This window comes from Amblyraja radiata, chromosome 12 (genome assembly GCF_010909765.2).
Source record: "Amblyraja radiata isolate CabotCenter1 chromosome 12, sAmbRad1.1.pri, whole genome shotgun sequence".
Lineage (NCBI taxonomy): Eukaryota > Metazoa > Chordata > Chondrichthyes > Rajiformes > Rajidae > Amblyraja > Amblyraja radiata.
The window spans coordinates 34,146,075-34,160,438 of record NC_045967.1 but is presented as its reverse complement, the minus strand read 5'-3'; the positions used below and the strand labels follow the sequence as shown (position 1 = coordinate 34,160,438).

The window sequence follows — 14,364 nt, the reverse complement described above, 5'->3', positions numbered from 1 at the left end:
GGGTTATTGATAGCGGACGATCAGCCATGATCACAATGAATGATGGCTCGAATGGCCTCCTGCACCTATTTTCTATGGATATCATTACAAAATTGTCGTTTAATGTATTTAGGAAATCACTTTCCTCGTTGTTTTAGACTTTCATTATTAAAGAGACTGTCCCATTGCGGTGACCTAATTGGAGAGTTTGGAAAAAGTGTCATGTTGAAGACCTCCTTTGACTATGTAGAAGACCTCCTTCTACCTCCTTCGACTATGTTGAAGAATAGCTTCGGGAAAATTGGACACCGAATAGTGGAAAGTGAAGACGACCACCTTCAACTATGTTGAAGCCAATCTTCGACTACCCTCGATTACCTACGAATAACGCCGACCTACGAGTAAAAAAATATTGTTTTTTTCCCCCATGACGACCTGGCGGGTATTTTTCAGCATGTTGAAAAAACCGCCGCGAGGCCTCAAGTACGCGGGGACTGCTCTCGAGCATGAAGGAGAGTTACAAAGACCTCCTAGAACCTCGTATTGACCATACTGCGAGTATGAGTCTAGAGCAAACTCTTCGTAACTCGCCAATTAGGTCGTCGTAGTGGGTCAGTCCCTTAACTGTTGCTCAAATGCTTCAGCGTTTGTCTGCACGAGTAACTCACAGGCTGACATTTTTTAGTTTTGGTTAAAGAGATTCTTCAGGCTCAAGTATGTTAATGTTTTGGTTTTCCTCTGGTATTAGGTGTTGCATTAATGACGACGGCAGTAATATCGACATGTGACCATGGTGTGGTGGCAAAGATCAAACGTGTTATCATGGAACGGGACACTTACCCACGTAAGTGGGGCCTGGGGCCGAAGGTAAGCCACGTTTGTTTGGACAGTGAATGGGAACCAGGTGATCTAGCCACATGATGAACTGCAATGAACATTAGCACATTGTGCAAAGATGACTTTTACCTATCACCCTTAACTGATGGCTAGTACTTGGATAATGCATTTTATGTCAGACATTTATTTTTGTGATTTTGCTGGCTAATGTCTAACCAGAATTGCACATCAGAAGGTGATAGGATCAGTTCTCTGCACTGCAGCAGTCCAAGATTTACTATTTGCCTTTAAACCTGAAAGATGCAAAATGGCAAAAAAAGATCGAAATGGGCGCTAGAAACTAGAAAAAAACCGACTACTTGGCAATCTAGGTGCTGCACTGTCAGGATTTCAGAATAGTTCCAGAGCTGATTATTGTAGTTTTGCTGCATGTAATTTACTTGAAACCTAGGTGATTTAGAAGGCAAAAAATGGTGTTCTCTGTAGATCAGTGTTTCTCAACTGGGGTTTTCCGGAACGCTAGGGTTCGCTGGGGGTTCCGAGAGAAACGCAAGAGGTCGCTAGGGGTTCCGAGAGAGATAGTGATAAACTAGACCAGGGGTGTCGCTAAACTACCGGCCAGCGGGCCGGTTGTAGCCAATCCAGCCCACGGGATGATTTCCCCAATGCCAGAGCGGGCTGCAACTGTCCTTGGTGCTGGGCATCCGGGCTCCCCCTGAGCCGCTGCTCGTGTGCGTGACCCACCTCCCTAGTCAGCCGCGCACTCCGTATATGGCGTGGGACAGGGGCATTAGGGAAAAAAATATTGTGGTGCGGGCTGCGCGGTGGATACTTTTCTCTTTATGCTGTGTGGAGCAGCATGGAGGAGGAGAGAGAGACGCTTTGCGGTCGGCTGAGCTGTGCTAGGCCCTTCCCAGTCTCCCGATCGTCCTGGAAACCCGCACTGAACGGGAGAGGCCGCAACCCGGAGTCTCTTGGATGCCAGCGCTAAAATGGTAGACCTAACAAAACAACAATTTGTTTCGTTAGGTCTACATTTGCGTCTGTTAATGTTCGCTCTCAAATGGTTTATTAATGGAAACCCCACTTTTTAAAAAGGGAGGGAGAGAGAAAACGGGGAATCACAGACCAGTTAGTGGGGAAACTGCTAGAGTCAGTTATTAAAGATGGGATAGCAGCACATTTGGAAAGTGGTGAAATCATTGGGCAAAGTCAGCATGGATTTATGAAAGGTAAATCATGTCTGACGAATCTTATAGAATTTTTCGAGGATGTAACTAGTAGAGTGGGTAAGGGAGAACCAGTGGATGTGTTGCATCTGGACTTTCAGAAGGCTTTCGACAAGGTCCCACATAAGAGATTAGTATACAAACTTAAAGCACACGGTATTGGGGGTTCAGTATTGATGTGGATAGAGAACTGGCTGGCAGACAGGAAGCAAAGAGTAGGAGTAAACTGGTCCTTTTCACAATGGCAGGCAGTGACTAGTGGGGTACCGCAAGACTCAGTGCTGGGACCCCAGCTATTTACAATATATATTCATGATTTGGACGAGGGAATTGAATGCAACATCTCCAAGTTTGCGGATGACACGAAGCTAGGGGGCAGTGTTAGCTGTGAGGAGGCTACAAGGTTACTTGGATAGGCTAGGTGAGTTGGCAAAAGCATGGCAGATGCAGTATAATGTGGATAAATGTGAGGTTATCCACTTTGGTGGCAAAAACAGAAAAGTATACTTTTATCTGAATGGTGGCCGATTAGGAAAAGGGGAGATGCAACGAGACCTGGGTGTCATGGTACACCAGTCATTGAAAGTAGGCATGCAGGTGCAGCAGGCAGTGAAGAAAGCAAATGGTATGTTAGCATTCATAGCAAAAGGATTTGAGTATAGGAGCAGGGAGGTTCTACTGCAGTTGTACAGGGTCTTGGTGAGACCACACCTGGAGTATTGCGTACAGTTTTGGTCTCCTAATCTGAGGAAAGACGTTCTTGCCATAGAGGGAGTACAGAGAAGGTTCACCAGACTGATTCCTGGAATCTCAGGACTTTCATATGAAGAAAGACTCGATAGACTCGGCTTGTACTCGCTAGAATTTAGACGATTGAGGGGGGATCTTATAGAAACGTACAAAATTCTTAAGGGGTTGGACAGGCTAGATTAGTGGTTCCCAACCTTTTTTTGGCCATGCCCCACCTAATCACCTCTAAAATCCTGATGCCCCCCCCCATGTGGTGATATATAATTCTTATCATTTAAAAAGTGAACTCCGTTTCAGCTGAAGAAGCTTAAAACGCCAATACCTTGGTTTAAACAAGCTTCAAAAGAACATGGCATCCATGAAAAAGAAAAATGAAATAAACAAAAGACAGTTAAAGTTCTGAGCAAGAAATTACTAAAAAATTGTAAAAAAAAAAAAAGAAAAATCAAATTGCCCCCCTGTGGGGCGTACGCCCCACGTTGGGAACGTGGGCTAGATGCAGGAAGATTGTTCCCGATGTTGGGGAAGTCCAGAACAAGGGGTCACAGTTTAAGGATAAGGGGGAAATCTTAGGACCAAGATGAGAAAAACATTTTTCACACAGAGAGTGGTGAATCTGGAATTCTCTGCCACAGAAGGTAGTTGAGGCCAGTTCATTGGCTATATTTAAGAGGGAGTTAGATGTGGCCCTTGTGGCTAAAGGGATCAGGGGGTATGGAGAGAAGGCAGGTACAGGATACTGTGTTGGATGATCAGCCATGATCATATTGAATGGCAGTGCAAGCTCGAAGGGCCGAATGGCCTACTCCAGCACCTATTTTCTATGAAAGGGTGCAGCTCCCAAAACAATCTGCCAAAATAGCATCATTTTTTCTCTCTCTCATCACAACTTTCTTGTAGTCTATGACTGTAAGGTAATAAAAGTAATAAAAGATCATAAAAGTAATGCTTGCTAGGCAATCTTAAGAAAAAATTCGTAAAGTGAAACACTTTGTAGTTATAGCAGAGTGAGACGCATGCAAGCAGGTTGAAAAAAACGCAGGCCACGAAAGCTGTGGGAGTATGTGCACGTGCACAACTGATCCGGCCCGCATGAAGTCACATCTGAACTAGACTGAGTGTGGACCTGTTGGGTCCCCCTCCCCAATGCAATATTCCCCCAGTAGCACTCACCTATACTAGGTATGTTGCAAAGCGTACCTGAAGCGTCGTGGAAAATCTGCCGCTGCGGGTGTGAGCGATTTTGGCGCCGTTTAGAGGGGGCGGGTTTAAAACGCGATTTTCTCTAAGCTGTTCCAATCGAAAATGTTCAGCCTAGTTAATTATTAACGAAAAATCGCTGGAAGACCCCGTCGCAAAAGCTATTATTAGTTTTAAAGGCCTCGTAAAATAGTTATAGTAGTTTAAAAATCAACCTCTAAACCCGCGAACACCAGCAACCGCAGGGTCTCATAAAGCAAATAGCAGAAGGTAGGTTGTATATTTTTACATTAAAAAGGGCTTCTAAAGATCCCTTTATACAAAGTTTAATATTGCGAGTAGCTCATTTTGGGCCCATTATATCGCGCAGTATTTTTCTCGGCATTTGGGGCACAAATCTACCGCAATGTGAACGTTCTAAACCAGCGCGTTCCACAGGGACCCACTGGAAAGCTGATTTAAATGGGCATTTATTTACAGCAATTAAACACTAAATTCCTTCCATTTGGCCTATAAATTAATGTAAATGAGATTTAAAAATCATATTTTATTGTGAATTATTTGTGAATATTATTTGGACATTTAGGCTATTTAAAAATGTTAATCATTTATTAAGAAATGGATAGATGTTTAGATCTAGTAATTGAAGTCTGAAATTAGCTACAATTAGGTAACTAACTAATTATATGCTTTAATTTCAGGTCATCCAAGTAAGATTATTTTATATTTGTTTCAGAATGCTTCAATCTATGATAACTGAAAATTTCATTCAGTTCTCTTAATTTTTAAGAAAGTTATGGGCTTTTGACTGTTCACGATCACAGCTTTTTTGTTATGTCCATAGAAAATCAATAGGGAACAAGATGCTCATTTCCCAGTATGAAAATGGCCATAACTTTTTAAATACTTGAGATATGAAAGTGAATTAGGTGTCAAATTAAACTTATTTTTATGCTTTATCTGATGGGATAAATTGCAGACTTGATTTTTAAAATCTCAAAATTTTGTAACATTGCTACCTATTGCTGGATGTTAAAATGGCAATCCTCTCCCAACGGTCTCAAAATGGTGGCGGGCCCGGCAACCCCCAACTCAGGGGTTCCCTGAGGCATGAACATTATTTCAAGGGTTCCGCAAGGGTAAAAGGTGAGAAACGCTGCTGATCATCTGGAGATTCAGATCAGTAACCAATGTTTTTTCATTATCTTGAAAGGCAAGTCAAAAGAAAATGATGATCCAGAAGGGCTTGCTAGATAAACATGGCAGACCAAATGGAAGTACTCCCGAATCATGGAAGAAGGACTATGTGGATTACACGTAAGAATTTCCTCACAGTTGTGATTTTTGCCACTTGGTGGTGCACTTGTATCACCACTGCATTATGAGCAATATTGCAGTTGAACCACTGTGTGGTGCACTGTAATCATGTGCAGTTACAGATTTTGTTCTTGAAGCTGCTGTGTGCAATGTTTATGTTAACACCTCCTAATGTACACCTGGCCCCATTTGATGAAGTGCCCTGCTGAAATTACTCCAGTGTAATGTGATTGATATCTTGCTTCAGCTTGTGCAAGAATGATCTTTTAAAGCTGAGGACCAGCAGACAGTTATCCCTCCCAGCCTGGAGTGGCTTCAGAGGGAGTCAGTCTGCAAAAGGAATTGGAATTGCAAGATTTCTGCAGTCCATTGTGGGGCTGTCGGCTTCAGCATTTCCTAACATATTAAGTCTTGTGGTAGTAGTACTTATTTCACTTTTGGCTGCCACTGAGCATCGGAAAGCTGCCCATTTGGAATGTGTTTGGTACGGCAACCATTTTCTTTCAAACACCTTTCATATCTGCACTGATTATTTTTTTTCAATTTCCTTTCTTTCTAGTCCTGGAAATGTAGGACCTCGCAATACAGCACAAATCCAGGCAGTGAAGGTAAATATGAGGGGTTAGAGTTAACTTTAGCGTATTGCATTATTTCAGTCACTAATTCCAATTTAATTGTTTAATTTAGAGATATAGCACGGCAAGTGTAGTTTAGAGATACACCACCGAGTCCGTGCCGACCAGCAATCCCTGCACTCCTACACACTAGGGACCATTTACAATTTTACCAAAGCCAGTCAACCTACAAACATGTACGTCTTTGGAGTGTTGGAGGAAACCGGAGCACCCGGAAAAAAATCCATGCAGTCACGGGGAGAACGTACAAACTGTACAGACAGCACCCGTAGTCTGGATCAACTCGGGTCTCCGGCGCTCTAAGGCAGCGGCTCAACTGCTGCGTCACCGTGTCCGGAAATTATAGCTAGACCCCATTTTGAGACAAATTGTGATCACTCATTCAACAATCCAGGCAAGATAGATGCAAAGTAGATCTAGAAAGGCAAAAGATGTTGACATATCATTGGTAGACAAAAAAAGCTGGAGAAACTCAGCGGATGAGGCAGCATCTATGGAGCGAAGGAAATGAGCGAAGTTTCGGGTCGAGACCTTTCTTCTGACATATCATTGATTATTTGACTGGTGTGGGTGGTAGGTAATAAAGGAATTTATAAGAAACTAGACCAAGGGGGACCCGTTGTGTCCCGTCCCCTCAACGTGTGGTTGCGGGGGTTAACGTAACTCGCAGCTCGTGCAAAAACAATGCCCAGCGGGCTGCTTGTTGAAAACTGCGCAGCTGGCTGCGACGAGCAGAGCCATTGTGACGTCATCAGCTCGTTAGCTTCAAAAAAGATCTCAGATTTGTGAACAATTTTAATTAAAAACTCAAGAAATAATGAATCAAATTTTCAGATGAGAAGTTTTTCGAGATCATGAGGTAAATCTCTCGAAATATGTAAAGATTTCACCATTGGCGCGTCGTGTTTTCGATGAGATATGAATCACAGAAAAACACAAATGCACACACAAATACACCCATATCCAAGATCAGAGTTTTATATATATATTGATGTGGTCTAATCTGGTCGGTTCTTGTATGGCTGCTTCTACCAATGCTGGATGCATTATGTAATGTGTTCCTGAACATTCTCATTGGGTGATTCACCGGTGGGGGTGGTGGACACTTGGTTGCTCTCCAGTGATAGAGGATTTGTACTTGTAAACTCATTGGAATTAATCTATCTTTTGAAAGCAGTGCTCCTAAATTTGGGGCTTCTGGTTTACTCTGGTCAAGTAAAGTGGATACAGGGCTTTAGGTCCATTCAATCACTCATTTACACCAATTCTATTTTATTCCCATCAACTCCCCCCAGAAACATAACCATAGGATTTGGGGGGAAACCAATGCATTCACAGGGAAAACTAATCGCAGGAACTGAGGAAACGGATGTATTGCTGTTTTTATGCTGTGCTGTTCTGAACACTAGTGTGTAAAATTTGTGCATTGGGGTTTGGTGTAAGGTATTGTGGTGTTTTAATGCTAACTCTACACTGTATTCTTCAGAGAAAGAGAGAAAGCGAGAGTGATGAGTCTGTGGTACCATCCACCCCTGCAACGGTAACATCCCAGCCAGAGTTAACTAAGAAAGAGAAAAAGAAAAAGAAGAAAGAAAAGAAGCAAAAGTTATTACAGGAAACACCGGTGAGTGTCTATGTTGCAAAATGGAAATTGATCCCTAACCAGAAGGGACCCGAAAAGTCACCCATTCCTTCTCACCAGAGATGCTGCCTATCCTGCTGAGTTACTCCAGCTTTTTGTGTCATGACCCGATTGAAGATTGGTTTGATTGCTAAATAAAGCTAGAAAATCTTTAGTGGTCTTTAGATAAAATAAACTACGCTGACTTCGTCTCAATTTGTCCTCTTGTTTCTTTCGAGTTAATGTACCAGTCTAGGGCTTAATCTGTATTCTGTATCTGTGGAGGTGAGTGTTGGAAAGGATTTGACACATTGTGGTCTGCGTGAAGTCAAGTGGTGAACATGTGGATGTATTTTGGAATATATTTTTGGAAACGGTATATTTCAACCTAACACTCCATAAATTTGTATTGATTCCTCCACATTTTACATGAATAACTGAAAGATGTATCTAAATTTAGCGATACAAAGCTAGGAGGAAGTGAGCAGTGAGGATATAAAGTGGAGAAATGTGATCTGGGTAAATGTGGCAGGAAACTGACAGATGGGCATATGGTGGGAGAAACACAAGGTTGGGCATGTTGGAATGTCGATGTGCAGAAAGGACTGCTGCTGATATGCGGAAAGTAAACGGTTTTATAGTATGAAATTTAGAAGGGGGGGTATCAAATCAAGTTAATGTTGCTGAAAATGCATTGGCCTTCAATGAGAAGCATTTTTGTTTTCTGTGCCGGGTTATTTGCTTTGGAAGTGATTTTGCCAAGAGCAAGCACTAAATGGTGAGAGGTTTCACTGTCAACCCATGTGCTGTTTGTATAACATCTTGTAAATTTGTGTTTCCTGGGATTTGGATTGTTTGTGATTTAAGGAACTGTTTATTGAAGGAAATAAAGATGGATCAATTTAGATAAGTAACTTGTGCAAATCAATCCATTTTCAATCTGAGATTGTAGATGTTTCACCACAGTGTAGAGATGGATGAGAGGAGGGAGGGGGGGGGGGGGGGGGGGGGGGCAGCGGTGGTAGGTTGTAGAATAGCTCTGATCTCATTAAATGGTGAGGAATGCTCAAGAAGCCACTCTATAAAGACATTGCTAAGATGACATCTTGTATGTTTTAAGATTGTCAGTGGATCTTTCCTTTGCATAGGTGACAATTGAAAGTCCTAAACCAATGTCTACACCAGTCGCACAGGAATCCAGTCCAGAAGTCAGCAAGAAAGAAAAGAAAAAGAAAAAAGCGATGGAAATGGGAAAGTCTGGAACTGGAGTAAGTGCCATTAAAAGTCACTAATCATAGAAGTATTATACAGAGCTGCCAAGTAGTACGGATTTCCCGTATTTTGTACGGAAATGCGATAAGAATACGGATGTACGGATTTGCCTTGTAAAATACGGATTTTTTAAAAATTGGCCCGACTTCCTGTTTCATCTTGCTGCTTAAAAAATGCAAGGATATACTGTACTGTACATACTGTAACTCAAAATTATAGCAGATTAAATCTATTGGTATTTTAAATTTCAAGATCTGGATTATTTTTGTAAGTTTTGATCTGCCTGTCCCACTACAGCGCTGTCAGTTTAGCGCGTGGGAATTTAAACGAACAGTGCTATGGGTTCTAATTATAGCGCTGGAGCGCTTTTGCCTTTACACATAACGCTAAGGGTCACAGACTGTTCAGGGAGTGGGAGGGAGGGAATAAGAGGGAGAAAAAGGAGGGAGGGATGTTTCCAAAATGGCTTCTACATCATCATCTGGTAGTAAAAGCAGGAAGCAGCCGTTCAAACAGAAGTATACAAAGAGATGGCAATTAATGCACTGTCGAGTAAGGTGTGTCGAAGACATGTCAATTGGAAGCAAAGTTATGCATTCTTGTACTCTTACATGGGTATGTAACGCACATTTAAAAAAAATCAGCAACATGGACAAATACTGATTTCCTCAGTAAAATACTGATTTTCAGGAACTAGAATACTGAAATGCTCTGACAAAACTTGGCAGCTCTGATTATATTAATGCAGAATGGCAGCCTTTTCTTGCTGTCAGGTAACAAGATACTTAATCATTTCTGAAGAACAAACTACAGTAGTTAAAATGCCATAGTTTGTATTCCAAGGATGTTTCAGGGGTGGGATATTGTGATGTATTTTGGAGGACGACAGCTGGTGCTAAAGATAGACAAGACGCTGGGGTGATTCTTGGGGGTGAAAGAGCAGTTTGAGATTTGATGTTTAAAATAGTGACTGCTGAGATGACCAGAGAGAATTTCTTCCTGTTAGTTGAGAGTTAAAGTACCAGATGGGGATGTTTGAGGAGGGAAAGTTTTAAAAAGTGGGTAGTAGTCACTTTGGTTTGAAAGTGAAAATTGGTATGTTTTGAAAATTGTTGGGTTTTTATAGGAATGTGTGGGGGAAATAGAATTTGTTTAGACCAATGGCTGCCTTCTGTGAAGTAATTCTTTGTGGCCATTTACTGTTTTTATGGAAATCAGTGAATATAGTTTTGTAATTGAACATAATAAATGTTGTCCTCAGTGTAAGTTGTGGATATTTATATGCTTGAGGATATTTATACTGCTGACTTGAGGTTCTTGTAATTTAATGTGAAATCTGAAGCCAAATAGGCTTTTGCCCTGTAACTGTTAATTTGTTAAATGGGAATGATTGCCTACAGGAGACTGAAAGCTCAAAAAAGAAGAAAAAGAAAAAGGAAAAGGAAAAAGCTGAAACGTGCGAGTAATGAGGTGCCTTGCATCTGGGTTTCTGAATCGGTGGAGAGAAGGCAGCTTCTGCAGGGCTGAATCCGATGAACAAGTACTGTGCTAATTGCTATCACGACAATTAGAAATGTTAAAGTTTTGCTGTTTGAATGGCTTTCATACTCAAACTTTGCAATTTTGTATGTAACTAGACTTGCCTCATTTGGTTTAATATCCTGTTTTAAGGATAACAGTCGAAGATTTGTGGATGCACTTGTGTGCAGTGTGTTCATGGTTACTTCAGTTATAATGGTGCTTTACGTTGTGGAAAGAATATTTGAGGACAGGAGAGAATAACTGATTTTTTCCCCTAGTGACAGGAATAGCCAACATCCCCTCTTGGTCAGGAGTATTTTCTATCGTTCCATTCCCTTTGCAAAAGAGGAGCTTTTTGTTTATGAATGAAGTAATACCTTATTGTCGCATGTGATGAGCTGCAATGAAATTCTTTTCTTGCATACCCATGGTATGCAAACGGTCGCCACATCAAGGGCACTGGCAAAGTTATACCGTATCCCGCAGCACCGGGTTCTCCTTTGTTCTCTCTACCCCTCCTCCCACACATGGTGGTTCCCCCACATCAGCTCCTCCTTTGTTTTCCTCTCTTCCTCCATCCTGGTTGCTCGCCCTCGCCGGGTGCTCCTTTCTTTCATAGAAAGTAGGTTCAGGAGTAGACCATTCGGCCCTTCAAGCCAGCACCAACATTCAATATGATCATCCAAAATCAGTACCCCATCCCTGCTTCCCATATCCCTTGATTCCGTTAGCCCTAAGAGCTATATCTAACTCTTGAATACATCAAGATTGTTCACACACCCATCCTCCTCGTCTAAAGCAGCAATGTGAATTGAATATAGTCAGAGCATGGAACCTGTTTTCTGCAGAGAGCTGGAACCAATCAGCTTGTTTTTGTTCAAGAATTTGGAAAAATATGGGCCAGTGATGCTTATTTATGTTCTTTTATTGGCATTTGGCTTACGTGAGGTCTAAATCCATTGGAGAATGTAACAGGCTACTACCTCCTACATTAGTTCACAGGGCTCAGTTCACCAAATAAGTTAGAAACGGCACCATGGAGACTTCGGGAATGAGTTGCCTATAATGGGATGAATTTGCAAAGTGCTACCAATGTAAATATTTTAACTATTTTTCTATTGGGGATCTAGGTTACTGTATTATGAACATTGTAATAAAACTGAATTTAAATGCAACATTTTGGGGGATTCAATTAACTTGTCCTTCAAGATGTGCTGTGTTGGTTTTGAGCCCATGGTACATTTAACTGTACAGTCTGATTATTGTAACAAGCCTGGTCATTTTTAAATAAATGGCTTCTTTCTACTTACTGTCTATGTTTTTGTTTGCCAGCTTGTCTTCCAATGCAACTTGTCCACTCAAGTTAGACACAAAAAGCTGTAGTAACTCAGCGGGACAGGCAGCATCTCTGGAGGGATAGGAATGGTGATGTTTTGGGTCGTGACCCTTCAGACTGGTTAGGGATAAGGGAAATGAGAGAGATGAACAATAATAATACATTTTATTTATGGGCGACTTTCAAGAGTCTCAAGGACACCTTACAAAAATTTAGCAAGTAGAGGAAAAACATGTAAGCGGAATGAAATAAATAGTAGAGACATGACTAGTACACAAATGAAGACAGAATTCAATTCAAAACACAATATGAGGCAATTCAAGCACAGATGAAAAGGGAGGGGGACGTGGGGCTAAGGATAGGCAGAGGTGAAGAGATGGGTCTTGAGGCGGGACTGGAAGATGGTGAGGGACACGGAATTGCGGATCAGTTGGGGGAGGGAGTTCCAGAGCCTGGGAGCTGCCCTGGAGAAAGCTCTGTCCCCAAAACTGCGGAGGTTGGACTTGTGGATGGAGAGGAGACCGGCATATGTGGATCTGAGGGACCGTGAGGGTTGGTAGGGGGAGAGGAGGTCAGTGAGATATGGGGGGGCCAGATGGTGGAGGGCTTTGTAGGTGAGGACCAGGATTTTGTAGGTGATCCGGTGGGAGATGGATGTAACAATGAATTAAAGATATGCAAAAACGTAACGATGATAAAGGAAACAGGCCATTGTTAGCTGAAGATAGACACAAAAAGCTGGAGTAACTCCGCGGGACAGGCAGCATCCCTGGAGAGAAGGAATGGGTGATGTTTTGGGTCGAGACCCTCACCTATGCTGGTTGTCATGCTGAGTTACTCCAGCATTTTATGTCTACGGTTTAAACCAGCATCTGCAGTTCCTTCTTACACAGGCCATTGTTAGCTTTTTGTTGGGTGGAAGCTAGAACCTAGTGTGACTTGGGTGGGGGAGGGATAGGGAGGAAATGCCTGGGCTACCTGAAGTTCGAGAAATCAATATTCATACCACTGGGCTGTAAGCTGCCCAAGCGAAATATGAGATGCTGTTCCTCCAATTTGTGTTTAGCCTCACTGACAATGGAGGAGACCTACCACAGAAACATCTGTGGGAATGAGAAGGAGAATTAAAGTGTTTAGCAACCAAGAGATCAGGTAGATTCAAGCAGACTGAGCAAAGGTGTTCAGCGAAACGATCGCCCAGTCTACGTTTGGTCTTGCCGATGTATGTCCTCATCTTGAACAACGGATACAGTGGAGGAGGTGCAAGTGAACATCTGCCTAACCTGAAAGGACTGTCGGGGTCCCTGAATAGAGTCGAGGGAGTAGGTATCGGGACAGGTGTTGCTTCTTATGTGGTTGCAGGGGAGGGGGTGGTTTGGGTGGAAAGGGATGAGTTAACCAGGGTGTTAGAGGGAAAGGTCTGTGGAAGGTAGAAAGGGATGGGAAGATGTGACTAGTGTTGGGATCCTGTTGGTGACGAATGTTTCGGAGAAAAGTGGACTGATGACTTTACATTTGGTATTTGCGATAAATGCATGTTTTTGATTGAATGAAACAGCTTAAAAACTGGTCCTTTGGGCCGCAAGGTTACGCCAACCATCGGTTACCTACGCTTACTAGTGCTAAATTGTCCAGTTTACTCCCTGCACACTAGGGGCAATTTGCAGGGGCCAAATTAACATAACCCGCATGCCTTTGGGGTGAGAGGAAACTGGAGACGCCAAAGGAAACCCATGGAGTCACAGGGAGAACGTGCTAACTCCACACAGCACTCAAGGTCAGGATTGAACCTGGGTCTCTGCTGTTATAAGGCAGCAGCTCTACCAGCTGTGTCAACCTCAATCTTTTGGAGAAAAAACTCAGGATATTTTTCTCCACATATTTTTGTAACAGACCAGTGCAGGACAGCACGGTGGCGCAGCTGTAAACATAGAAAATAGGTGCAGGAGTAGGCCATTCGGCCCTTCGAGCCTGTACCGCCATTCAATATGATCAAGGCTGATCATCCAACTCAGTATCCTGTACCTGCCTTCTCTCCATACCCCCTGATCCCTTTAGCCACAAGGGCCACATCTAACTCCCTCTTAAATATAGCCAATGAACTGGCCTCGAGTACCCTCTGTGGCAGAGAGTTCCAGAGATTCACCACTCTGTGTGAAAAACTTTTTTCTCATCTGGTCCTAAAGGATTTCCCCTTTATCCTTAAACTGTGACCCCTTGACCTGGACTTCCCCAACATCGGGAACAATCTTCCTGCATCTAGCCTGTCCAACCCCTTAAGAATTTTGTACGTTTCTATAAGATCCCCCCTCAATCTTCTAAATTCTAGTGATTCTAAAGTTGAAGCTTTACAGTGATTGCAGTACCGGTGACCCGGTTTCCATCCCGACTACGGGCTGTCTATGGAGTTTGAGCGTGTGGGTTTTCTCCAAGATCTTTGGTTTCCTTCCACACTTATTTAACTTGGTATGAGTGTTAATTGTCCCTCGTGTCTGTAGGATAGCGTTAATGTGCGTGGATCGCTGCTCGGTGCAGACTCGGGCCGAAGGGCCTGTTTCCACGCTCTCGGTGGGCCGAAGGGCCTGTTTCCACGCTGTATCTCTAAAAGTTAATTAAACCAATTAATTCCATATACCGTAAGTATGCAAGTGAATAGACATCTAGGTG

The 14,364-nt window shown here is 42.7% G+C and overlaps 1 protein-coding gene and 1 non-coding gene across 2 annotated transcripts in view; both read left to right on the top strand.

The window, feature by feature from the left end:
* Positions 1–11,666, top strand: part of dkc1 (dyskerin pseudouridine synthase 1) — a 35,844-nt gene extending 24,178 nt beyond the window's left edge. Inside the window, exons 11-16 of the mRNA XM_033030463.1 lie at positions 728–846; positions 5,209–5,312; positions 5,872–5,920; positions 7,434–7,571; positions 8,717–8,836; positions 10,241–11,666. Coding sequence (XP_032886354.1) covers positions 728–846; positions 5,209–5,312; positions 5,872–5,920; positions 7,434–7,571; positions 8,717–8,836; positions 10,241–10,306 — 596 coding nt within the window. The 3' untranslated portion in view covers positions 10,307–11,666. The remainder of the gene's footprint in view (positions 1–727; positions 847–5,208; positions 5,313–5,871; positions 5,921–7,433; positions 7,572–8,716; positions 8,837–10,240) is intronic.
* LOC116979447 lies at positions 892–967 on the top strand. The gene has a single exon (XR_004413730.1). It is a non-coding gene; the product is annotated as a small nucleolar RNA SNORD83 (small nucleolar RNA).
* Positions 11,667–14,364: the final 2,698 nt, after the last annotated feature.